Raw genomic sequence first — 27,778 nt, 5'->3', positions numbered from 1 at the left:
TCTCTGTCTCTCTATGCTGTGCTCTCCTCTCACCCCATGTAGATTGGCTTGCTTACTAGTTTCACCCACAGACTGAAAACACAACTCTCATCCACTCCTGAGTTGCAAGCTTCATATCTGGACAGTTCTGATTCCAGGCTCAGCTACAGTCTCTTGTCCACCGTGGTCCAATCTCCTGTGACTTGGAGTGGGGAGATGGTGGGTAGGACCACATATCACTGGCCCTTGTGATGCCCCGTGTGACCATGTTGATTATGGGGAGGGGAGAAAGGGTGGCTGAACAGACTTCTGAATGGGGTGCTCCTATAAATTAACTGCTAGCCTTACCTCCAGGATGCTGTCACCTCCAAGCACTGAGGACGTGGCATGAAAATTGCAGTCTTGTCTCAAAGTCCCCACAACCTGCAAGGGTGCCAGATGGACCAACCAAGGTGAATCAGTGCACTGCTTCGGTGATTGCAACCAAAGCCAAAACCAAAAATCTCCACTGTCACGAGGCGAACATTCTCGTGAGTGAGATGATTAACAAACACTATAAATCAATAAAGTGTGTGGTATATTACAGTGGAAATATGAAGACATCTAGAATATTAAGAAAATTGAGAGATGAAAATAAAAATATGAATATGAAATGATTCCATTTCAGTATGAAAATATAAGCTGAGAAATGCTAAAAATGAATCAGTGAAGGGGTATAGGGACTGTGATTTTAAACAGAATGGGCTGAAAGGACTCAGTGTGAAGGTGACATTTGAACAGAGACTTGAGGAAGATGAGGCAGCAGAGCATGGCATATCTGGGATGGGCACCCCAGGCTCTGGGAACAGCAGGTGCAGAGGTCTGGAGGTGGGTGGGTAGCCTGTGTCTATGGAGTGGAGAGAGGTGAAGGCAGTACATGAGCTCCAAGAGGTGACAGGGAGCCACACACCCCCGTGCCCTGCAGCCACTACGAAGCTCCTGGCTTTTGCTCTGCGTGGAGATGAGGCCAGATAGGGTGTTGGGAATAGGAGGAGGAGGAGGTTTTCTGTAAACTCTGCTGTTACAACTGTTTACTTATACTTTGGTAGAGTTGTACAAACCTTTTCCTTTGCTCTGTTTTTATGCCTTTTGTTTTAGGTATATTGATTTAGGCTGGCTTAATTAGAACTGAATACTTGGATTGTCTCGGAGTGTCAGGGAGGTACAGGTCTGGAGGACACTGCACTCAGCTGAACGGTCCACTGCGGGGTCACCTGTATGCACCCCCAGCCTCATCCTTCAGGGGGCTGCTTTTCAGATGCTTGCAGGCCCAGTCCCTGAGTCCACCCTCACAGCAGACAGGGATTACCTCCCCGTTTTTCTGATGGGGCCTCTGAGTAGCATAGAAGAAAGAACCCAGGGTCACTCAGGGTGAGCAGGACAGGGCCAGAAAGAGAACATAGTTCCCCTGCAACTGGCTCTTCTTGGGCCATCCTTTCTGATGGGTAGTCACCTTCTGATGGGTAGTCACCTTCTGATGGGTAGTCACCTTATGTGTTAGTGGCACAGATATGCCATTGCTGGTATAAATTCCTCCTTCCATTTGGGAAATTGTATCACACCCTTATTAGCTGAAAAGATTCTTATGTGGCTATGAATGGAGGTGTTGGGGTGAACAGACCGGGGGCCAAATCTGGGCTCTGCCACTTACCACTTCGTGATCTGACAAGTGACTCAGAGTCTTGATCCCAGGTCCTCATCCGTGAAAGGGTGACACTGCCTGCCTCCTGGGCTTTTGGTGCGTGGTAAGATTGTACACGTCATGCCCCAGCACAACTCATGATGCCTAGTAGTCCAGTGGGTAGACCTAGCCAGGTATATTTTGGGGAAAAGGAATTGCTTTTTAACAGTCAACCTCTTTTCTTTGTAGTCATTCTTTTCTTCCCCTGGTATTCTGGGTGATTCACATCCACATACAGCCATTCGATGTGCATCTCCCAGCATTCTGAGGTCAGTCTCACCTCGAGTAAATACTAGGTTTTGCAGTTAACTCTGCCTGTAAGTCTCAGAAATCTCTTGATAGAAAACCATCTGACAGTCTCAAAGTATTACTCTTTTATGATTAGTCATGAATCTGTATCCCATTATTTTAATTAGGCAGCAAACAATTATGTCAGGTGTTCTCCCAGGCTTGTTTGATAGGTGCTGGCTATGGTTGCTGAAAACATTGGTAATATTTATTGCCAGGGCTCTGATGCTTCAGTAAGGGATGGCTTTTAGCTGCTGCCTTCTTTTCTTGTCTCTTGCAGAGTCTTGGAAGTACATCCATAAAAGGCTGACTCTTGATTTCAAACGAGGCAATTCTATTTATTCATTTTAGGGCTCTTTTTTAGCACTTAATCTGTTACTCTTTGACCCAAGTGTTTGATAATGAATGACAGAATATTTATCAACTTAGAGAATGGTTCCATTAGCTCTGCTTCCCCCACTCTAGTGGTGAAGAACACAGCACGATTTTGCCCAGGCTGCCCAGCATAACGATGCTGTACACACATGAGCCATGTGTCAGTGGAGAAGTGTGTTTAGCTGAGATTCCACTGGAGCTGTGTAGAAATGTGTGGCCCTATGTTTAAAAGAAGATGTTACTGTATTTTTTTTTAAGTTCTAATTGCTCTCTAATTGTAACTGTGTGACTTACAAGTGAAAAAGTTTCCTTACACTTTGGGCTTGCAGAATTAATAAAATTTAGAATTTTGGGTTCATTCACCTGGAATAAAAGATACAACTGTGGTATTAATGTTTGTTTCCTTTTGCTGCTCTTATTGAGAGTGATGTTCATATAAGACGTACAAAATTTTTGCTCAGTTCAGTTTAATGAAATGCATGGAATATATTCAGTCTGTGTGTGCACTCATGCTCTGAGGTACCAAGATGAGTAAGATGTGGTCCCTGCCATGGGCAGCTGAAGGCAGCCCCTGCCTTGTAAAGGCTGTAGAGGTGGAGCATAGACTGAAGCAAGTGAACAGTGTGTAGGGGGCCTGTGGAGGGCTGCCTCTTGGCCCAGTTACCGGAGTGTTCAATTTGAGTTCTGAATTAATAGGAAGAATGGCCAGATGCTGTGAGACAGTGCATTCCAGGCATGGAAAATGTTAGCAAAGGCTCAGGGGTCTGAGATTGCAAAGGCAAGGCAGAAAGTTTGGAGAACTCAAGGAGTTCACTGTTATGAGCCTAAATACAGAGGGGACAGGCACAAGAGGAAGTCAGAGAGAGGGGCGGGGTGGGTTGGGGAGAGTTGTTTCTGATTCTGGAGGGCCTTCTCTGCTGGAACGTCAACTTTGCTCTGAAGTTGGGGCCATTGGTTGGTTCTCATGGCTGGACTGTGGGATGGTTTATGCTGTAGCTCATCTGGATAGAAGATGAGGCATCTGGATGCATGTGTAGATAGATGTGTGGGTTGTGGATGATGGATGGATGATGGATGGATGGATGGATGGACGGATGGATGGATGGACGGACGGACGGATAGATGGATGGACGGACGGACGGATGGACGGATGGATGGATGGATGGATGGATGGATGGATGGTAGTGTTTTATGAAGGCAAGGAAACCAGCTTAGGGGCTTTTGCTGTTGTCCAAGAAAGAAATGAGGAGGACCTAAACCGGTGTGGAGGTATTAGAAATAGAGAGAAATAGACAAGAGAAATATTTAGGAGATGAAATCAGGTGCTGAAAAAAATGAGGTGAGTGTAAGTTAGGGCCATAAAGATGTTGAGGAAGGCTACTGGGTATCTGATGTAGGTGATCAGATGGGTGATTAACTGGGAAGGCTGGAGGTGGAAGCTGTTTGGTGAAGAAGATGTGTCCAGCTTAGGACATTTGGGACAGCTAAGTAGCTGGTCCCGCAGGCAGTTGTATACTCAAGTCTCAGATTCAGAGAAGAGATGAGAGTAGAAGATGCTGATTTTGGCATCAAAGGTTTACAAAAACCTGTAGGGGTCAGTTATATGCAAGGATGCTTGCAGAGTTAGACTAGGAGGGTGGGCTGGAACACTGTGGAACATCAGCAGCCTAATGATATCTGCCCTGATGAGAGGGAATGCCTCAGGGATACTCAAAATGAATAGAGAGGCCCAGAGAGGGGGTATTGTTATGGAGTCAAAGGAACAGAAGATTTCCAAAGGGTGAACTCTTAATGGAGTCATATTAAGAGTCATCCAGTAACATACAGGCCAAAATCCACCACTGGCTTGGCATCCTAGTGAGAACAGGTTTCCAGTGAGCTGGCAGTGAAGAGAGGGGAGGGGAATGTCTAAGAGGGAAAGGTGCAAGAGCGCTCTAGGAGGAGCCAGTGCTTCTGGGAACCCAGCCACAGTGGCTGCGGGTGTCATGCCCTGAGGAGGTTTACACCATTAGAAGCTGCTTGTTGAATTCTTTACTGCTATACGAAGTAGGCCACATTTACGTTTGGTTACACATGTTTGTATTATTGCTTGTTGAGGTTTTATTTATGCTAATCAGAGGCAAAATATAGTGTACCTCATATATCTATTAACTTGTTTTAACATACCCCGTTATTGAATGTTTAAATATTGCTAAAACCTTAATCTTTTTAAGAGCAGTGGTTTACGTTTCGCTAGTTTTCTTTCTAGCATTCTCTCAAAAATGCCTTTGGCACTCCAACCAGAGTTAGGAGTTCTGCAACACAGATCCTGCACTTTGCTGACCATCATCCTGCAGACTCACCAGACTTTCAGGGTTATGTCTAAGGTCCTTGTGAGATGGTCCAGGCCCTTGACATTCTGGGCCGGCAACCTCTCCGGCTCAGCTCTTGACTTTCCGCAGACCTCACACTCCAGGAAGGAAGATGCAGCTGCTCCACTTTCCTGAGCACCCTGTGGTCCATTCCCCTGCAATCTCATCTGTGTGCGCTCCTCTCCCTGGATGCCCTTCTTTCTGGGTAGCTGGACACACCCTTACTCTTTCTTTAGGAGCCTGATGGAATGTCACTGCTCATGGGGCCTCCCCGGGTGGAGCTGGCTGTGCCTCTCCGTCCCTAGGCAGCGCCTCTCCACTCCCAGCTGTTGAAGACTGAGTGTGCTGCCTTGTGCCTGTGCACCTCGTTGCTGTTCCCTTCTGAGATTCTGATCCTCACATGGCAAGGAACACCTTTGTGTACCTGGCTCCATGCCTGGCACTTCATTCACAGTGGGAGCTGCTGGCCTGGCGACGCTCACCTTGTCCTTCGCTTCTTTCCAGGGAAGCAGTTTAAGTGCACGGTGTGTGACTACACAGCGGCCCAGAAGCCACAGCTGCTGCGGCACATGGAGCAGCATGTCTCCTTCAAGGTAAGAGGGCTCTGGAGAAGGAGGCAGATGTTCAGGCAGAAAAGGCATCACTTTTCAAAGTGAAGACGGAGAAAGCATTCTTTCATTATTTGTTGGCGTTCCCTTCGCTTTGGGGCCCCCTTAGCTGGTACACATGGAGTCTGAGGCATAGTGCAGTTTATTTGTGCTCTCTCGTTCCAGAAGCGTAGCATTTCTCTGTAATTTGGAAACCAAGTCAAAGATGCGTAAGAGGATGCAGATGGAAGAAAAGGCACAGTCTTTGCATAAAAGCACTGGAATGATTTAGAGGAAGGCTTGCAGGCTTTAGGGACATTTATTTTTGCTTTCAGATCCTGGATTGCCGCAGGTGAGTCACCTGATAAAGCAGGTGTAATGAAGCCCGCCCGACAAGCAGTTGTAAAACGGGAGATTGTGTTCAGGAGTGTCCACCACAGTGCCCAGCATGTTGCAGGCGCTCAGGAGATGGTGGCCCTCCGTATTCTTTTAATGCCTCTAATTGGTGTTTCTTCAGTGTGGGTGGTAATGCTTGCCTGCCTAGCCACTGCTTATGATGCAGTGACTGACAACAATAACTAGGGTCCAGTAATTTGTTCAGTAAAATGTTCTGCTCAGCACTTGGGAAAACTTGACCCTTAAAATTACTGCTGTTGCTGGCACAGCAGCATGGCACACATGGCACACATGGCAAGGAATCATTCCATTTGTAAACTTGTTGCTCTAAAATGGTTTTTGAAATTGTGTCTGCCATTTCATCCCAGAGAATCATAGGGAGGGACGGCGGGGCATCTGTTTTGTCCCGCTGGACTTGCAGCTGGAATCACCCCAAAAGTGGTGGCAGTGGAATTCCTACCAGGCAGTGCCCCAAACCATCCTGATATAGGGCCTGTTGTGATTCCAAACAAAGAAGCACTAAACGCTGGGTGGTTTGTTTAAAGCAATCACTGAGTCCTTGCCACAGACAGCAAGAGCACAGGGCTCGGGTGTTCTGCCTGGGTACGTCCACAGCGAGGTGGTCGGGGTATGGAGTGTTATGGGTGTTAACGGAATTTGGCTCAGGGCCAAGGCTTGTTTCTTTCAGTGGTGTCTTGGGCAACGATCTAGATACTCCTCTTTGGTTTTTTTTTTTTTTTTTTTTTTTTTTTTTGAGAAGGTGTCTCACTCCTCTGTCGCCCAGGCAGGAGTGCAGTGGCACAATCTCGGCTCACTGCAACCTCTGTCTCCCAGGTTCAAGTGATTCCCCTGCTTCGGCCTCCCAAGTGGCTGGGATTACAGGGTATCTCAGTTAGCCTGCTACCACGCCCAGCTAATTTTTGTAGTTTTAGTAGAGACGGGGTTTCACCATGAACAACCTAGATGCTTTTATTGGTGCCTGAGAATGTTTGAGTTCTGGTTCAAGCCTACTGGGAAATCCTGCAGCTGGCTGGGCTCACAGAGCAGTCAGGGCACCCTGATTTTTGGTCAGACACAGAAAGAAAGCACTAGAGAGCTGGGCGATCATACACCAGCACACTGCTAGCTTGTGTTTATTGAACGTCCATTGTGTGCAGGCCCTGTACCAGGAACTTCATGTTCATCATCTAGAATCTCCTTCATGGTACATACTATCTTCCATCTTTGAAATACGAAGATTCTAAACCTCAGAGAAGCTAACTGATCACCTGTCAGTCTTTTCTGCCATGCCTATATCCACTGACTTCAGTCACCATGATGATAGTGACTCACCTGCATTCAGCACTTCTGAGGTGACGAGGACCTTCCCCACTGGCAAGTTTATTTTATGCTCAGAACAGCCTTGTGGGAGGTGAATTTTCATCGTTCCCTCTCTTGTAGTTGAAGACTCTGAGTGTCAGAGGGAGGCTCAGAGGGATCTGCTGGAACGCCTTCAATGTCCAGGAAGTGAAGAAGCTAAAATGTGCACTTCATCCTCTCACTCCTAGTCCTGTGCTTTTCTCACTGCATGTTCTCAGTTACTTGTTGGGGGCAGAAAGGGAGAAACTGGAGAAACTAAGGATGTTGAAAGGTGTTGCTTATATAGCTGCTTTTTAAAATCACCTATATTGACCATGAGTTTCTTAGGTAGGACCCATATGTCATCTAGTGGGATCATGGCAGTGTCTGAATCAAGAACGGTCTTTAGTGTTATGCATATTTGTGTACATATTTAAAATTAAGAGCTGTATTTCACATTTCACAGCGTGTAGGTGTACTTCTTTAGGGGACTAGTGCAATTATTGCGCTAGAGAATAGAGAGCTAAGGCAAATTTCACTTTGTAGGTGAGAAAATTAGACCCAGTGAGGTTAATTATTTTCCTGGCTTTTGCAGCGTTGCTACTAGACTTTGCAATCATTCCTTGGTTTTCACTGTGAAACATTTTCCTTCCCTAACCAGACCTAGCTGAAATACCCTTTTTGCCCTGAAATGCTTATTGGTTTTTATTGTTGCTGTTTTGTTTTGTTTTTAAGATTGTGGACTATCTGGTTTATGTGCAGAGGAAATGGATTTGGGGGTAGTTTCAATTCAGGAATCACTCATATTTGTATTATTATTATTATTATTAATTTTTTTTTTTGAGACTGAGTCTCACTGTCACCCAGGCTGGAGTGCAGTGGTGTGATCTCGGCTCATTACAACCTCCGCCTCTTGGGTTCAAGCAATTCTCTGCCTCAGCCTCCTGAATAGCTGGGATTGCAGGCACCTGCCACCACGCCAGGCAATTGTTTTGTATTTTTAGTAGAGATGAGGTTTCACCATCTTGGCCAGGTTGGTATTGAACTCCTGACCTCGTGATCCACCCGCCTTGGCCTCCCAAAGTGCTGGGGTTACAGGCGTGAGCCACCACGCCCGGCCACATATGTATTATTAACTTCTGCCATTACGTAGTTGGTGTCTAGTGTTGGGCCTCAGGCCCTGCTGCACTGAGCTGGACCTGGTGTCATGGCTGGTTTCCCTTGGGCTCCCTGTGGATTTTGGCTTCCTCCCTATTGAATGGTACTATAAATGGGAATGAGATTCAGACCTGAGTGAGAAACAGGAAATCCAGCCTTAGTTTCTCTCATCCCACAAGTTAGGGCACTCATCAAATGCATGTCAATTTAGGTGGTGTTTCTCAATTAATTGGGACTGACAAAGCAAAATAAAATTGCTTCATACCAGCCCCTCATCCAAATACTGGTAATCACTCTCTCCCTGTTGTGTTCCCTTCCCGCTCTCTGTGTTAATTTCCTATTGCTGCTGTAACAGATTACCACCAATTTAGTGGCTTAAAATAGCTCAGATTGATTCTTACATTTCTGTAGTTTGGAAGTCTATCACACATCTCACTAAGATAAAATCAAGGTGTTGGCAGGGGTGCATTTTTTCTGGAGGTTCTGGGAAAAAAATCCACTTCCTTACCTTTCTGGCTTCTAGAGGTGACCTGCATTCCTTGGCTTATGGCCACTCCCTTCATATTCACAGCTGGCAACATGGCATCTCTCACCATGTCTCCTTCTCTGACTCTCCTCTTCTGCCTCCTCTTCTACTTTCAAGGACCCTCGTGGTTACACTGAACCCACTGAGATAGCCCACAAAAATGAATGTCCTTATCTTAAGCTCAGATAATTAGTAAACTTAATACGGCCTGCAGTCTTAATTTCTTTTTGCCATTCTAGGTAACAAATTTATGGGTTCTGGGGATTAGGATGAGGGCCATTATTTTTGGGGGGCCATTATTCTGCCAACCATATTCCCCCACTTTTCTTCCTTTTACGTCAACTCTGTGGTAGAGCATTTCAGCAAGATCAGAAAATATGCAATATTCATACATATTCCAATGGCAAACATTACAAAGAAATCAAGTCTCTCTTTTTTACTAATCTTAGATTAGATCTCAGCATCCTCACACAGATGCTACTAATCAATTGTAATTGGCTTACAAGATGAAATCAATTTGCTTTTCTTGATGTAGATGTACAATTTACAATATATGATTTGTGTCAGGGAATACTATGAGGGCAAATTTCCTGTATTGCCTTTTGAAATGGCATATTTCTTATTTGTATATTTATTTTAAAAATAAAATTAATGTGTTCACTAAATAAGATTTGGAAAGTACTTGTTGATTCCCTTCCATATGGATTTTTTTTGATATTATTTAGACATGGTTGAGGTCATACTATAAATACAGAATTTCTTTTTCTTTTCTTTTTTTTTTGATGGAAATTGGAGCCTAGGTTTACCACTGATAAAGCTCTATTGGAGAATGTGGCTTAGATGACTGGCCTGATGGTTTGCTGTTAGGGACCTTCCTAGTGAAAGGCCGGGCCAGGGAGCTTATATGCGATTTTTAATATTGTCTTTTTAATCAGCATTTCATAGGTGTTTTCCATTTTACGAAAATCTGTTTATAAACTACTTTTAATGGCTGCTTAAGGATGATTATCATAGTTTAACCATTCCTTTCATAATTGGATAGTTCGGTCATTCCCGGTTTCTGTTGTTGTAAGTAACCCTACAATGGATATCTTTATGCCAAAAGCATTTCCATGTCATATCTAAACAGCTATAAAACACTGGGTGAAGCCCATCAAACCTCTGAGAATTCACAAATAGTAAAGATGTTATTTTCTCTTCTTGCAGATGCAATTAAAATGCATTCCCTAGGGCGGAACTGATATTTTCAACCTTAAAGAGGTGCCAGAGAAGATACTTAGACAAGATGAATGTTGCTGAGCCAGGATTCTCTAAACAAAAATAGGCTTATTCCTTCCATCTAGCTATTCAACTCTTTGCTTTCTTCCAAATCCTTCCATGTAGCTATTCAACTCTTTGCTTTCTTACAAATAAGTAAGTCCATGGATCATTTTGTAAGGCAGTGTAGTTAGAGTCAGGAATCACCTTGTGAAGTTCTCTCTGATTCGGCTCATTTGGACCCCTAACTCTGTTGATAGAAATGTTCTCAATGACAGAGCTGATTCAGTGGTATTCTCCTTGCACATGAATCAAAAGTGAGTTTATTTTAAAGTAAAATTTGATCTTTTCATTTAAAAGGGACACTCACTTAAAGAGGATACCTCTTCATGCTAACCATATATATATATATCATTCTATATTAAGTTTGAAAGTTGTTGTATGTTCAGTTCATGGGATTCATACAACCAGTGAAAACTCTGTCATGAGAGACATTGAGTTTGGGATGGGTGGTGTCAGTGATAGAGAGGGAGGGAAAGAGAGAGAGAGAGTGAGAGAAGAAAAATAGATGACCATGAGAGGAAAGTCTTGCTAGGGCTTACATCACAACCCCATGCCAAAATGGTTGGTAAGATCTGCCATTTTAGCTGATCTTGAATCTCTCTGCCTCCCTCCCCAGGTAGTGTGGTAGATGGATTGAGTGGCCCATTCATTCTAGGAAACTGTGCTAGATTTCCCTTAGCATATTTGTTAGGTGTTAAAGCCTGAGAATGGATTTTAAGATAATACTTTCAAAATCCAAGACAAAAATAATGACTGGACAGCTGGAATTGTTTTTATTTTCATATGATATTAGCTCTTTAATATTTGTCTTATTTTTATGAATGTCTCATATTAAAAATAAACTGCTACCAGTAGCCCAGTTGAAAAATAGGCAAAGGATATATAAAAAGAACAGATTACCGAGAAGGGAATAACTTTGGGTGTATGACAAGACGTTCAACCTCACTGATAATTAAAAAAAAGAGTAAAACCACACTAAGATACCATTTTTCACTTCTCAGATTGGTAAACATTCAGAAGTTTGCAAGCATGCTCCATTGATTGAGGCTATGAGGAACGGCCATTCTCACACATTGCTGGTGGGAGTGTTAGTGCCCATGACCCTGTGGAGGTCAGTTTGGCAGAATCTGTCAAAATTGCAAATGCATGTGTTCTTCGACTCACCACTTGTAAGATTTTATCCTACAGATGTACTTGCAGATGCATGAAATGATTACTGTACAGGGTTATCCATTAGAAACAATGGAAATGTCCATGAATTAGGGTAAGGGTTGAATAGGCAGCAGGGCACACAAACAGCAGAATGATGCTTTGTGGCTACAGGAAAGAATATGGGATCTCTCTACTTCTATAGAAAGATACTTAAGATATATGAGGAAGGGCAAAAAGTAAGGTTAAAAAAGGGCAAAACCATATTGTATTTATTTACATTTGTTTTCAAACCTCTGCAAGAATACATGCAAAATAAACAGAAACATAACCTGTCGTGGGTGGGTGAGGGTTGGAACTTGGTAGATTGAGGGACAGGGCTGAGAGTGAGACTTTTCCCTATATATATATTTTTAAAATGTTAAGTAATTGCTTTACCTATTCAGTAATTTAAGTAAAAAACAGCAACATATTAAATAAGAATTATTATCCTAGAAACTATCTAAAGTCAAAGCAGAATGTAAACATGTTTCTCATCCGTGATACCATCCTATGAAGATAGTGCAAATTGCCTTTGGAATTTCACTGAGATTCTGTTTAGCATTTGAAAATCTCGGAATTTCACTGAGATTCTGTTTAGCATTTGAAAATCTCTGAGAGTGATGAGGTCTCATAGCAAAGCACAGGATTTAGAACCAGGCAGATGAAGTTTCAATTTCTGGCTGCGCCACTTGTAGGCTTTGTTATTTAACAAATTTTATGATCTGTAAAATGCTGATAGTGATGTTTGTTTTCTGGTGTTGGAGATATTAAAAGCAGTACCATTTTTTATGAGTAGTAGGTATGGCACATGGTACTAGGCAGGTGATCAAAAATTGTTGGCTCTTGTTTCCTCCCCTATCTCTTGAAAATGACTCCAGTTCTTGAAAGAACTAAAGCAAAGAGTATAACTCCGCCTGATCATGGTTTATATTCTTTTTGGTGAGATTACATTATGTTTACAAATAGTTCACTCTAAATATTTTTCTAGGTGTTATGTTATGTTTTTTATACATTTTTAGATATTGATGTTGTTTTACTTTTTTCTTGTCGTTCGGAATTGTTGGGTTAGGCGGATTAGGGCCAAAATCTTGGTGCTGCTGCTTACTAATTAGTTAACCTTTGGGAGTTCCTTTACGTTTTTGAGCCTCTGTCTTCTTATTTGAAAAATATGAACAATGATATAATTACTTCAGAGGCTTTGAAAGAGAAGCTGCTTTGAGGGAACAGACCGGAAGGAATGTCTCCGCACAGCTTTGGGAAGGCTTGGCCCATCAACCCCACCAAGCCGTTCCTGGGGAAGGACGTGCTGGGGAAGACCTCAGGTTTGCTGTCTCTCCTATAAAGAGAGTTAGGGGGCTTTCTTGTTACAGGGAGAAGCTCTGGCCTCTTGCCACCCTTCCTACAAGACTGGCTTTTCTGTAACTTTAGTCAACATCAGAATTACCTTGGGATCTTGATAAATGTGCACGTAATGGGTTTCTAAATCCAGAAGATACTTTCAGTAAGCCTGGAGCCCAACCTAGGATCCTTGACTTGAACACTTTCCTGTGTGGTTCTGATGCAGCGGCCCCACAGCCCGTAATCTGCTAGACATTGCGCTGGGTTTTGAATTCTGCAAAGAAAGGCCCTATTCAAATATTTTTACTTAAAATGTTCTCCTGTAAACAGCACACAGCTAGTTCTTGTTTGTGTCTCTGTGTGTGCCTACATGTGTATATGTGAATTATGTACCTGTGCGTAACAGGGTGACAATCACTGCCCTTTAATTGGAGTGCCTAGTCCATTTACATATAGTGTAATTATCAACATCTTTTAATTTAAGAGTACCATCTTGGTATCTATTTTCTATGTGTTGTATAAGTTCTTTGCTTCTCTTTCCTTCTTTTCTGTCTTCTTTTGAGTGAATCAAGTATTTTTTAGTATTCCATTTTATCTCTTGTATTGACTTTTTATTTTAGAACTGTTGTAGATTTATAGAAAAAAAATGTGACTATAGTACAGAGAGTTTCTATATACCCCACACCAGTTTCCCCTGTTGTTACTGTCTAATATCAATACGAAACATTTGTTATAACTAATGAATCAATATTAATACATATTATTATTAGCTAAAGTCCATATTTTATTCAGATTTTCTTAGTTTGTACCTAATGCCCTTTGCCTATTTCAGGATCCCATTAGGATACCACAGTACATTAGTTCTCATGTCATTTTTAGGATCTGTTTGGATTTAACAGTTTCTCAGACTTCCTTTGTTTTTGATGACCTTGGTCAATCGTTTTATAGAATATCCCTCAGTTGGGGTTTGCTGAACTTTTAACTATACCTTTTTGTGTTCTTCTTGTTTTAGTGGTCACTGTAGACCTTACCTTATCTTTATTACAACATATTCTAGTTTCAAATATTATATTATTTTATGAACAATATAAGAACCATAAAACACTGTAATTCATTTACTCTCCCCCTACACTTTGTGCTCTTGTTGTCACACATGTTCATGTTATAAGCTCCTCAATATAGTGTTGTTATTTTTTGCTGTAATCAGTAAATATTTATAAAATATTTTAAAAATACCTAATGAAACTAAAATCTTAAAAAGATTTAAAATTGAAAAAGGATTTTATTAAAATATTAAAATATTTTTAAAAGGGTAAATACAAATTTACCTGCATAATTCACCTTTCTGGTATTCTTCATTTTCTCCCCGCAGATATGGGCTTCTATTTGATACATTTTTCTTTAGCTTAGATAACTTGTTTTAGCATTTCTTGTGTGCTGGTAGGCTAGAATTGAATTCTCTCGATTTTTGTCTATTTGAGAATGTCTGCATATGGTCTTCACTTTTGAAAAATATTTTGATAGCCGTAGACTTCTAGGGGGACATCACTCTAAAAATGTTCCATCCCTTTTCATCCTTTCTTGTTTCTAACCCTTTCTTGTTTCTAACCACGTTGTTTCTCTATGTGTAATGAGTCTTTTTCTTCTAGTTGGCTTTAAGATTTTCCTCTTTTTTTTTTTTTCGGTTTTCATCTTATTAACGTCAGCAAGTCTAGGTGTGCTTTCCTTTATATTTACCTTACTTGGGGTTTGTTGAGCTTTTGGATCTGTGGGTTGATATTTTTCATCAGTTTTGGACTATTCTCAACCGTTATCTCTTTATTCCTTCTGCTTCATTTGTTCTCTCCTTTCCCTCTAGGACTATAATACCACATATATTAACAAATATATATTAATACATATATGTGAGGCACTAATAGCACCTCACATTCAGGTGATCTCTCTCTCTCTCCCTTTAATTCTTCTTTCTTTTTATGTTTCAGTTTATGTAGTTCGTATGATTTCTACTTGCCTTTCTTCAAGCTTACTTATCCTTTCTTAGGATATATTAAATCTGCTATTAAGACCACCAAATACGATGTTTTAATTTCTAGGATCATTTGGTTCTCTTATCTTTTCCTTTTCCTTTCCCTTTCCTTTTCTTTTTTCCTTCCTTCCTTCCTTCCTTCCTTCTTTCCTTCCTTCCCTCCTTCCTTCCTTCCCTCCTTCCCTCCTTCCCTCCTTCCCTCCTTCCCTCCTTCCTTCCTTCCTTCCTTCCTTCCTTCCTTCCTTCCTTCCTTCCTTCCTTCCTTCCTTCCTTCCTTCCTCCCTCCCTCCCTCCCTCCCTCCCTCCCTCCCTCCCTCCCTCCTTCCTTCCCTCCTTCCTTCTTTTTGTATCTTGCTTGAGCTCCTGGGCTCAAATGATCCTCCTGCCTCAGCTTCCCACGTAGCATTTTTTTTTTGTAGTTTTTGTTTCTCTGTTACATTTTATCATCTGTTCACACTTGTTTTAATGTTTTTCCTAGAGCCTTTAACATATTTGTTCTAGTTACTTTGATGTTTTTGTTTAAGAATTTTAACATCTGGGGCACCTGCACATCAGTTTCTATTGAGTTTTTTTTCCTTTTTCTTTTTTCCCTGCAGGGCTGCAGAGATGTTTTTCTTCTTGATTTGATGTCATCTTTTCTTGCTTCTTTGCATGCCTCACAATGTTTTAATGCCAGACATTATGCCACATATGCCAGACATTGTATGTGAAAAAACAGTAGACTGAGGTAAACAGTAGTTGGCCTTGGGAAAGTATATGTTACTAGTGTGGGGGACTGTGCAGAAAAGAGTTAATATAGCAGGCTTGGCTGCTCTCCTTTGAAAGATCTGCTTACAAGCTTGGGCTGGCATCTGAGAACATGGACTTCCAAGAGAATTTGTAGCACCTCACTGTTAAGAGGAGCTTACACTTTCTAAAGTATTTATACAAACAGTGCAATTTATGCTGAATACCTGCCTTTTTTCTGGGAGTATAGAATTTTGGTACATGCTAGGCAGAGGGTACTTACATGATCAGCCATCACTAAAATCTCTGGTCACTGAGCTTCTCTGGTTGATGCTCTGGTTGACGAGCATCTCTGGTTGACAGCATTTCATAAGTATTGTCACAGATCCTTGCTGGGGGGTTAAGCATGTGCTCTGTGGCTCCACTTGGAGAAGACCCTTGGCAGCTTGCATCTGGTTTCCCCTAGCCTTCACCCCATGTGTCTCTTCCCTTTGCTGATTTTGCTTTGTCTTCTTTTACTGTAATAAAGTGTAGTCATGAGTATGACTATATGCTGAGTCTTGCAAATCTTCTCAGTGAGTCACTGAACCTGAGGGTGGTCTTGGCAACTCAAGAATGAATAAATCTAATTTGTAGTTGAGCTGGGTCTGGGTCTGGGCTCTGAACAGCTCTAGAGTTGGTTTTCACTATCTTCGGATATTCTGAGAACAGGATCAGGACTTTGCTTTCAGCAAGGTTGACCATCTGAGCACCAGTGAGATTCCAGAAATCACGTTGTGTTTTACAGCCCAGCACTGGCCTTCTCAGTCATACAGGCTCTCTACCAGCTTTCATCAGGTCGGCTGCCAGCATCTCGGGATGCTGCAGAGTTTCTGTTTCTCTCCAGCTCCACCCCGGGCTTTCTGTTTATTAGACATCTCTCTCCCGCCTTGCCCTGCCCAGGGAACTCTTTGGAGAGTTGGCGGTGCACTTGGTGAAGGCCTTGTGTACTTTGTAAGGGATGGATTTCCTCTCCCCTTTCATCACTGGCTGCAGCTTCAGCCCCCAACCCTCTTGCACGTGGTGAAGTTCTCCATTTCACAGGGAAGAGGTTTATGGGTCACTATGCTGAAGATAAAAGTAGGAGAAAAGGAACTGGTGGATACCTTGGTCTCTAGCACAGCGACCTATCCACCTCTTGTCTTTTTCTAGAATTCGTTCACTTAGATTTCTTTCTATCCTCAGCAATCTGATAGCTCTGTCAAGTTGTTAGTGTGAGAGCAGTGGTCTCTTGTGGTTTTCTGCATCCTAGCTGGAAGCAGGAATACTCCAACCCTGTGATTCTCACAGTGCCTGTCAGTGCCTGCACAATAGGGTGCCTATCAGATGTACCTATTGCCCCTGCACCAACATATACAGAACTTGAAGCTGGGAGTAAGGAGCAAGGAGGGTGACTGAGACAGCAGACTGGCTGATGTGAGTAATCTGGGTGGGTGCAGAGTCACGAGGAGAGAATTCACTGCCAGCTGTCATGCAAGGGTATTATCAATGCAGCATTACCTGTGGGTAGTTCAGGAAAGACTGGGAGATTCATGGACCCTTGGGATTGTACCCATGGGAGAAACAACAGTGCACAGGTTTGATGAAAGGCCTGAATTCCTATAGCACAAGACCTTTCTTTTTTGACGTTAGAGATTGTGGCTCTACGGTCAGACTATCATAGAATCCTGGCTTCCCACTTATTACCTGTGTGGCCTTGGGCAGGCAATCTCCCCTCTGCAGCTTACCTGTAGCACAGAGATGAAAGAAGTACCTCTTCTTGCCACTATACACATTGTGATTAGTCAGGAAGTAAGTAAAGAGGGCTTGTCACGTTGTTCTCAAATGTTAGTTCTCTAGAGACTCCATCCTGGTTTCTTCCTTTTTTCATCACAGGACTGCCCTGACTCTACAATCTTCTTTTCTTTCATGACTTTGTTTAAGATTCTTGGTGCCTGTGGCATGTTCTTTTTGTTCACAGAGTCATATTCACCTAATTCCTCTAATGTGGCACATTCTTTCATGATGTACCTGACCACATAAATATGTCACTGAGACAGAGTCTCACTCTGTCGCCCAGACTGTAGTGCGGTGGCGTGATCTCGGCTCACTGAAACCTCTGCCACCCAGGTTCAAGCAATTCTTCTGCCTCAGCCTCCTGAGTAGCTGGGATTACAGGTGCCTGCCACTGCACCTGGCTAATTTTTGTGTTTTTAGTAGAGATGGGATTTCACCATCTTGGCCAGGCTGGTCTTGAACTCCTGACCTCTTGATCCACCTGCCTCAGCCTCCCAAAGTGTTGGGATTACAGGCGTGAGCCACTGCACCCGGCCAAGAAGCTTTTACCAGTTTTGTCTCCCACACGGAGTTCTTAATAAATGGCCTCCTTCTAACAGCGAATGTCTCTCTCCTCAGCGGCCCTGCCCTTCACTGCTGGACCTGCTGCCTATGCTTTCAAAAAGTGTGATTCTCCTGCAGAAGGGCCTTGTTCTGCCCTTGCCCCGCCATTCTTTCCTCGTCACTACCTCTCACCCATTTTTTGCATTGCACAGGACATGCCACAAGGCCCCAGCACTGTAGGAAGTTTGCCCTTTGACTCATTCCTCTGTGAAGCTCCAAGTGCACCAAGAGTTTTTCCTGATTTATGGAAAGCATGTCAAAATTTGGTGTGTGAATGTGCAAGTCCACAAAAGAATTCAGTTCTGAAATTCACAGTTTTTGAGATTTGTGCATTTTGGAGACTCTTCAGTGTGACTTGATGCTGACCCTTGCTTCTTACTTTAGACACTTTTTTTGCTTCTGAAACAGAATAACCCTCTTCACTGTTTGACAAATAGCTCAGATCACTCCTCTGCCCCTGACCTCCAGAAGATGAGACTGGCCTTCTCTTCTGTAGCCATCAGCCTTTTGGTATAGATGTGTATGCTGTTTCACAAGGGAAACCATCCACGCCTTCATCTTGAAAAGACACTATTTAAAATTTATGTTTGATGTATCTCTAAATGCAATTGAATCTTCAAAAATGTGCACTATGAAGCCAGAGAAATCTATTGGCTGTTGTCAGCCTAAAATTTGCATAACTAAAAGTATTTTCATAAAACTAGTGAGAGGCAAGGGAGATCTCAATCACCGATGTCATTATCATTGAGAAACTTTTCCTGAGAATGCCATATAGAATACATGATACCACGATTTGACATTCAGAATTTTAAGAAAAAACATAAGTACAAATAAAGTACTGAATGTTCATTTGTTTTTTTGATGCAAACCATATGAAATGTTTACTTATGTATTCAACACATTTTTTTTCTGGATAGCAGGCACGTCTGTGTCAGGCACCATGACGGGTCAGAGGATTTCAGGATGAAGCCAGGCCTCTGGTCTGCCAGGGTTACAAGTCTAGGGAGAGCCAAGTAGACATCAAAAGCAACAGCAAATATGTTAAATGATCCAAAAAGTTATGTGCAAGGTTCTGTGGGAACCCAGAAAACCAGCAAACTAATTATTCCAACTTTATCGGTTTTTAAAAATTATGTTTTAATTGGATTAATATATTATCCTGTTGTGTAAAACCTGTAGCTTAAAAAACCTGTAGCAACCAGAAAGCTCGCCGATTGACTGTTACCCACAAGTCAAAGGGAATTAGTGTAACCTCTTTTTGCATTCCTGATGATGAAATAGGTCCCAAAGGCCTTTATAATGTGTCGGTGTGAAAGGGAAATGGTTGTATGTACAAAAGACACGAGGCATCTGAGCACCTAGAATGCTTAAGGAGCTTGGGTGCTCAGTTGAACAAAGGTGATGTTTGGATGAGGTCAGCTGAGGATGTGGCCTGGTAATTTGCTCCTAGTTTCCAGTCTAAACTTTGTCAGCAAGGGAGTGAAAGCAATAAAATGATCTCAAATAAGCAGATTGTTTGGAAGCCACACATTTATAAATAGTTCAAAGTAATAGCCTGAGAGTCTCAGTACCACCTCAAAATGCTGAGTCATCTGGCATTGCTTATGGCATTGCAGTTTTATTTATACTACAACTCCTCCTGTTACCCAGAAGATGCTTTTATCTTTCCACGAGAAAGTTCCACCACAAGGTTGAATGTTTAAATATCTAGCATTAGAATAAATAAGACAGGTGGGCTGGTTTCTTTGTAATGGCCATGTGCTTGGCGTTACACAGGTATTTCCTGTGCATTACCTTATTTTGCCCTGAAAAACTCTACCAGGTAGGTATTAACATCCCCATTTTATGGATGAGGACACTGAGGCCCAGAGTCTTGTTTAGTAATGTGCTCAGGAGTATCACAATTTCTGTGAGCTAGAGTTGGGATTTTGATCCCTGTCTCTGTAGTGAAAGCTACTCTGTCTGTGTTAGTCCACGCTTTCTCATTTTCAAGTGAAGCAGAGGAACTTACTTACCCCTTTGTCCTTTTTCCTCTCACTGCTTTGCTTATTTAAGCCTGGAGCTATATGTTTAGCTCTCAAGACTGAAGCAAAATCTTCAAACAAAATGCTGATGGAGTGTGAAGTTAGCAGCCAGAGCATTTTCTAGGTTCAGTGGAAATTACTGAACCAAGGGGCAGAGAGCAAGAAGTAAAGCACAGAGTTTCTGTTGGTGGTGTTTGTCTTGCTTTTCGGTTCTGAATTTGCAAGAAAATGGAGAATCTGAGATTCCACATGGTTTTCTTGTTAATTTTGAACGTGGCGGGTGGGGTTGGGGGTGGGATGCACAGCACGGCCATGTGGTGGTGGTAACAGGGGCCGTTTGTTAAATTGGTTTGAAATGTAGTGTCTCTGCTTTTTAGCCATCTTAGTGCCATCTTCAGCTTCATTCTATTTTAGATGTTTAAAGCACCTCTGGAAAAAAAAGAGGAAATGGGGTTGTTTTATGTTACATTAAAATCCTGTCTAAGAGTGTGCAGTATATTCTCTGGAAATATTGCATTTTTGACACAAGCGATTACAAAAAAATCAATAATCAGAGAACGCTAAAGAGTCTTCTAAGCCCTTGCACAAAAAGCAATTAGTGTGGATTGATTTACTGTTATTTATTGTGATGAGATAATTGCCTCAACACAAGCCATTTTTGAACTTGTGGTATGCCACGGTTTTAAAACATTTATTTTCTTAAATTGTTTAATTTGTCTCTGGCCTTATTTTAAAACCAAGATAGCTTTGTGCTTACTAAATTATATGAAGACCTGGCGTTTTCTCTCTTGATCTTTACCGCACGCTGTTGTTGTTTTTTTTTTTCCCCTGTTGTGACTAACTTTATGGAATGTAAGTCCCAGCCTCATGCTCTCAGGTTTATAAATCCTGAAGAGATAAGGCAAAAAAAAAAAAAAAAAAATTAAAAGATTTTTCTCTCCCAGCATGGATGGTGCCCAGTGGACTTGGCTTTGAGCCTGTCTGCTTTCAGGAAGACTTGGATTATAGACCAGAGTGTGACCTACCAAATCTGCCTGAATTATATTTGGCCACTGGGACGAGGAGAAGGGAATGATGTTCTCATCACCAGATACCCTGTAAACATCACCATTACTTTGAAATCTTTAGTACAAACTTCTTTACATGCTAACATGAGCCCATGAAAATCTGCTTCCCCCTCGCTCCTTGGTCCGAGGGCCTCTTCCTTTCGGGCGTGTGTCTCTTGATGTCTCTTGGCTTCTGCCTCTGTGTTTCTTTCCCCTTGTCTGTCTCCTGTGACTGTCTGTGGGTCACGGGGGTCTGGGTGTGGTTGTTTGGGTCAGGTGGAGTGCACCGGTCCCGCACATTGTCCTGTGTACACATGGTTCACATTCCCACTGAGCTCAGGCTGGAGAAGATGATGAGCATTCTAGGTGCAAATGTTCTTTAGGAATTTTCCTTATGAGCATCACCATGTATCTTGTAATTTACAGTCTTGGTCCTTTATTATGAATATGCATTTTTTCTCAAGTTGCCCGCTGCCCAGTCTAGGGGTGCAGATCTTTGGCCATTGGCCTGGTGATCAATATTCTTCTTGCTTCAGGGTGGGGAGCCTTCATGTGGCCATGCTGCAATGACTCTCAGGCACTGAGCAGCCTCTGGGGATAAACTCATATTTCTATGAAACATTTCCATCTGTCAGCCTGTGTCATCATCCAGAACATTCTGGAAGAGTCACAAGCTTTGCTGGGTGACCCTGGGTAGATAATGGGCCTTGGGGTTCAGAAATTCAATGTGATGGAATTCCTCCGAGTGGAAAAGAAGTTTATCGTGGGCACAGTTAACGTGCAATAGCGAGGTGAGTCCGGCAGTCAGCCAATCACGTTTTTGTTTTCGCGTGTTCCATTCTGAGTCTCTAGTGCCCAGTGCTCCACTGGCTATGGTGGAACCCAGCAGTAGCAGAAGACATGGCTTTTGGCCTAAGGAAGCTCAGCCTACCTGGGAGACAAGATAGACCCTCCCTGGAAGAGGCCGTCAGTCAGTGTTTTCCACGCTGTGCTCTCTAGAACACTAGTTCCCTGGGATGTCGGCAGGTGTTAGGTGGTAGAGACACAGTACATAGTGATTTTCAGTCTCATTTTGGCTGGAGAAGTCCCTCTCCTATTTTTCCCAAAGTGCCTGCCAGCACTTAAACAGACTTTGGGAAACACGAGAACCCAGAAGTAGAGAAGATAGTATAATGAACCCCATGTATGTCTGTCACTTTAGTGGTTTCTGGTCACACTCAGAGTTAAAGCAGAAATCCTACAGGTGGCCACAAGCACCTGCCCTGCCTGGCCCCTGGTTCCTGCGCTGCCTTGCCCCCCACCCTCTGTTGCAGATGTGGCGCGTCCCACTCCATCTCCACGCTTGGTTGCACCTGCTCTTCCCACTTCTCATTCTGCTTTTCTCCCAGGTAGCCACACGGTGCTTCTTTTACCTCCTTCAGGTCTTGGCTCAAATGCTTTATTTTGATGTGTTTAACAGCATCAGTGGGTTATATATTTACTTGTTCATGATGTTAGAATGTAAATTCTTTGAAGCCCTTTGTTTAGTTTTTATCCTACTCCCAGCATCTATGCAGTGCTTAATAAATACTTGCTGAATGAACAAATCAGTAAATGAATAGGTTCTGTAGAAATTTAGTGTGATAGATTTATCATGGCCAACTTCCAGGTGGAGGTGGGACTGAGCTCCTTCAAGGGCTTGGAGCCACAAGGGCACAGCGTTCAACAGATCCTCTGTTACTGGGCCATGCCTGGTCCTTTACTCCGTTCTGTGGCTTTGAACTCTCAGTTCTTCCCTCTTCTCACAGTTGCCAGAGGCCTCTTGAGGTTAATACAAGATAAAACATGTGTAAGTGCTTTAGAAAGGAGGTGCTCAGCCCAGGATAACCAAGCATGGTCCCAAGGCTCATGGGATTCTTCACACTCGCCAGATGCAGTGAGCCAGGCCCTGGAGGATGCTGAAGGATCACAGCAGAGGTTCACTGCAGCCCACCAGGAGCCCTCCTCTTAGCAAAGAGCCGGTTTACTATCTGTAAGTGTATTGTTGTCTTATGTTGAGCACAGCAAACCTAGCTTCATTATTGTGTTATGTTCAAGAAGCCTTGATGGAGATTCCTGTAAGAGGGAGTGCGTGTGATCTGTTTCTGGTGTGTTCTTTGGAAATCTGTGCAAATGCAGTCACAGTCAATCTTCACTGCTGCAGTGGTGTTAACTCTGACCTGCAGTGTTTGGTAGTTCTGTGGGCAGTTTAGATGGGGGTCTGTACAGAGCCAGGTCCTGAGGCGGGAATAGAGAGGGAAGGGGAAGAAATGGTGAGAAGGTTATGCTACTAGAACTTTGGGAGCTGGAATTGCTACTGTGAAAACAGCACCATCTTGTTGATGCTGTGATTTGAAATGCAAATTCATCTGCAAAACTGAAAATACAGTATAAAAGCAAAAGTTGCAGAAATCATCCATCTGATCCATTAGCAGGAGAGATTATTGCTGAGGTGGAGCTTGTTTGTGGTGAGCCTTGGTGATCAGTGCCCCAGCGGCCAAGGAGACTGGGGTGTGAACATTAGGATCCGACAGACCTTAGCTAGAACACTGGTTTGGCTGGTGACTAACTGCATGACCTGCAGCAAGCCACTTAACTTCCCAGGGCCTTGTCAGCAAGAAGAGGATGTTAATATCTCCATCTTTACCCTAGGCGACTGAGGCATCTAATAAACACTCAGTGATAGCTGTCATTATCTGTTGCGAATTTGGGGTCCCCTCCTTAAGCTCGTCTTCCTCTATTGCTGCAAATGTAAACAGGAAGTGTTGAAACTCCAAATGCAAGTTAAAGGAATACCAGTTAAAGGAATACCGTTGGTTCTTTTCCTTTACCTGAGGCAGTTTCCACTGTTCTTTGTGTAAACTGTCAGTGGTAATAATTTGATGAACATCTCCATGCAGACTGCTCTGTATACATTATCTCCATTCCTTGCAATTAAAGGAGCAAACATTCTCAAAGTTGCAGAGCTGTTAGGCAGTAGAGCTAGATTGAGGTCTGACTCCAGAAACCCCTGCCAATTAGGGGTTGTGAGAAGTGTCCCAGGCCACAGACCTCTCCACTGTACATGGTGGGGAATATTTGTCGGAAGCATCTGTTCTGGCTGTTTTTTTTCCCCAGAAATAAAAGAGAGGTAAGACTGAAGAAGCTATCACTTCATCCTTTATGGGCTCAGATTAGATAAAATTGCTTTATAAGTCTCAGAAGTAACTGAATTAAGTCTGAATTCAAAGTTCTCAAGAACTTGGTATCCCGCCCTCCCCCAGCCCAGCTACACACTTCTCAGGGTGACTTGGTGCTAGCTTGCATTTTAGGGGATTGATGGCCACCCCAGACATTAATGAAAAAGCACTTCATCTTCCTGTCGCATTTCCTCAGCTACAGAAGTGCTGTCGTAAATCTTACAGGTGTCCTACCACCAAAACCCCTCGGGAAGCACTTGCATGATCAAGACCGTCTCTCCACCTGGGTAACTTGATAAAAGCTTGGCAGTGCCAGAGTTATAGTTAATATTTCCTCTAGGCCTGTCACTGGGTCTTTAGAGAGAAATTCCTACTAAGCCTCCCTTTTGGAATATGTTATAGTTTCAGTGCAGTTTTCGTCACACAGATGAAAGAAAATAAACCTAAAAATCACTCTGCATGTGCCGCGATAAGTGGTGTTGTCATCAGTGTTATTAATGTTAGTAATAACTACCAGTTGGATGCTATGTATCATTCTAGGCATTTAATGTAAGTTCTGTATAATCCTCATAAAAACCTTGTGAAGGGGACCTCTGTTGCCTATTTACCCATTTGGCCATACATTTCTTTTTACTGTCTTTCTTTCTTTACTTTTCTTATTGTGAAATAGAATGTATGTCCAGAATAGTACATATGACATGAAGATGTGGTGTGATGAATAATTATAAGGTGAACACTTGCATAGCTGCTGCCCAGAAATAGACCATTACCGGACACCCTCCTGCAGGATGTTCCTGAGACCACCCTTTCTCTGTCCCAAAAGTCACCACTTCCCGACTTCAATGACAATTATTAGGTTGGTACAAAAGTAATTGTGGTTTTTGCCAGTAAAACACATGCTAAAGCACCTTGTTTAGAGATGTATACATGGATGGCATTATTTTTAATGGCAAAAACCGTAATTACTTTTGCATCAACCTAATACTTTTTTATTTCATTATAGTTTTGCCAACCATGTATGCATATCTAAACCACATCTAAGTAATTTTTTTAAATTACTTTTTCTAGGGACAGAGTCTCGCTGTGTTGCCCAGGCTGGTCTTGAACTCCTGGGCTCCAGGGATCCTCTCACCTTGGCCCCCTGACTAGCTGGGACTATAAGGAGGACATGTGCCCCACTTCTAGCTAATTAAAAAAAATTTTTTTTGTTAGAGACAGAGTCTCAGTATGTTGCCCAGGCTGGTCTTGAACTCCTGGGCTTAACCATTTCTCCCACCTCAGCCTCCCGAAGTGTTGGGATTACAGGTGTGAGCCACTGCACCTGGCCTTGTATATTTGTTTTGAAGTTTGCTTCTTTACTCAGAGTTATATTGGTCAGACTGACCAGTTCTCACGTATAACCCTAGTTCACTCATTTCTTTGCAGCACATATGCCATTGTGTGAAATATGACTCCCCCATGTGAACCTAGCATGATGTTATTATTCATTTAATTGCAGTGAATAATTGGGTTCTTTCTGTTTTGTTGCTTTTATGAGCTCAGCTGCTCTGGACTCATGACACATGTGTTCTGGTATGCTTGTCCACCAGTTTCTTCAAGATACATACACCCACAGAGGACTTGCAGGCCATGGGATATGCACAGCTTCAGCTTTGCTAGGTGATGCTCAATTGTTTTCCAAAGTGGTTGCACCAGTTTGCAGCAGCATGCATTAGCCTCTCTTGGTCCATATCTTGGTGTGAACTTTCCGTGTTGCCAGTCTGGTAGCTGTGCAGTGACCTTCTATGTGGTTTTACTTTTATCTTCATGATTGTTAATGAGGTTGGGCCCCTTTTCATATATTTTTTAGCTGCTTGGATTTCTTTACTTTCTCTTACTCTCCTTCCCTCCCTCCTCCACCTTTTTTTCTAGTAAAGTGTCTGTTCAGCTAGTTTTTCATTGTTCTATTGGGAGATTTTGTTGTTTTCTTACTTGTCTTCAGGAATTCTTTATCTCTCTTAAGTGTGGGTCATTTTTGGTTATATGTTAGGGATACAGTTTATCCTTATTTGGCTTTACTTCACTTTCTTTGTGATGTCTCTTAAAGTTCTTAAATTTAATGTTGTTTTTTTTAAATTGTAACCAGATTTTTAGCTTTTTTCTTTTGTTGTTGTTGTTGTTGTTGTTAGGAGGGTTTGCTGGACTAACTGCACATGAATCGTTAACAGAAAGAGGCAGGCAATCTTCCTTTCTCTTTTAGCCACATAACTGTATTTGAGCGTCTGCCTGTGCTGGGCACTGCACTGGCTGCCAGGGGAGCATAGGTGAGCGGGTTCTGATGTAGTCTGTACTCTCAAAGGATTTGCAGCCTGTGGAGGGTGGACGTGGAGAGGCAGGTGGCAGTTACACCATAGCAGGATTCGTACCACAGCTTTACCAGGTGTTGGGGGACAGATGAGAAGAAGAACTTACATCTTCCTGGGAGAGTTAGACAAAATTTCAGGGTGAAGGTGGGGCAAGTAAAGAGCAAGCTGAGGCTCGTGAAGAATGGATGGGGGCCTAGCTGATGAACTTTCGCACTCTCAGTACCACAAGACAATGGGTCGACATTTTTAGTAACTTGGGGATAAAGAAAATGTTGAACTCATCAAGTTTGGCTCAAATCTGTGAAGCATAATAACATTGTCTTCTTTCAAAGCGTAAGCGGGGGCATTGTTTTAAGTGAGGAGGTGGGTATTTATACAGTGTCATCCCATGATTTATGCTTTGGAGATCTAAGGCTTGATGCGTTGCTTGGAATGAGTGGGTCAGTGTTGAATCCAATGTGATCAACTTGTTCATTCAGACAAGTTTGGCCGATTTTCACTGTCAGTGGCATGTTTCACTAGATAACCATAGCCCCTTCTCACTTTGGTGTCATCTAGTATTAGAATCAATAGATTCTTTCTCGAGGGTATTGAGGGGAAGATACACAGAGCCTGACCCAAGGAACTCAGTAGAATAGAGCAATATCAGAAGGACAGAAGTGGATGCCTGCACACAACAGTTGAGAGATCCACTAAGGGGCAGGAACTTCCTGTGTGCTGAAGTTGTTCTGAAAGTTAGTGAAGTAGAGAAAGCAGGTGGGGAGTGTTCTTAACGAAAAAGGAATGGCTTGCAAACAGGAGTGGCAGTTGCAGGAGTGAGATGGTTTGGAGCAAGCTCCTGCACATCTCCCAGTGTGCCTGGCTGACTATCACAGAGAGGTGTGGCAGGTCATCTGGGGATTTGTACATGACCCCATCTCTTCTGTGAAGTAAGTACATGTAATTGGCTGACTGTCACAGAGAGGTAGTGGGCAGGTCTCTGGGGATTTGTACGTGACCCCATCTCTTCTTCTCTGCAGTAACTGCATGTACCTGGCTGACTATCACAGAGAGGTGTGGCAGGTCATCTGGGGATTTGTACGTGACCCCATCTCTTCTTCTGTGCAGGAATTGCATATGCCTGGCTGAGTGTCACAGAGAGGTGTGGGCAGGTTATTTGGGGCTTGTACATGCTCTCCTTCCACTGCCCCCCCGCCCTCGCTTCTGTACAATACCTGCATGTACTTGGCTCACTATTACAGAGAGATGTGGACAGGTCATCTGGGGCTCTCCACAGCCTCTGGCAGACCTTGAAGGCTCTGAGCAGGGGGCTGATAAAGACACTTGTTGTGTGAGATCATGTCCTGTGCAGCAACATGGATCAAGCTGGAGGCCATTATCCTAAGTGAATTAGTGCAAGAACACAAAACCAAATACCACATATTGTCAC

General features: G+C 42.9%; 1 protein-coding gene across 4 annotated transcripts in view; it reads left to right on the top strand.

Annotated features, from left to right (window-relative positions):
- Positions 1–27,778, top strand: part of ZFAT (zinc finger and AT-hook domain containing) — a 236,029-nt gene that overhangs the window by 139,288 nt on the left and 68,963 nt on the right. For all 4 annotated transcript variants that reach the window (XM_077942881.1, XM_015146035.3, XM_077942882.1 and 1 more), the window contains one exon: positions 5,218–5,306. In XM_077942881.1, coding sequence (XP_077799007.1) covers positions 5,218–5,306 — 89 coding nt within the window. The remainder of the gene's footprint in view (positions 1–5,217; positions 5,307–27,778) is intronic.

Source organism: Macaca mulatta, chromosome 8 (genome assembly GCF_049350105.2).
Source record: "Macaca mulatta isolate MMU2019108-1 chromosome 8, T2T-MMU8v2.0, whole genome shotgun sequence".
Classification (NCBI taxonomy): Eukaryota; Metazoa; Chordata; class Mammalia; order Primates; family Cercopithecidae; genus Macaca; species Macaca mulatta.
This window is presented reverse-complemented; position numbering and strand designations above follow the sequence as displayed.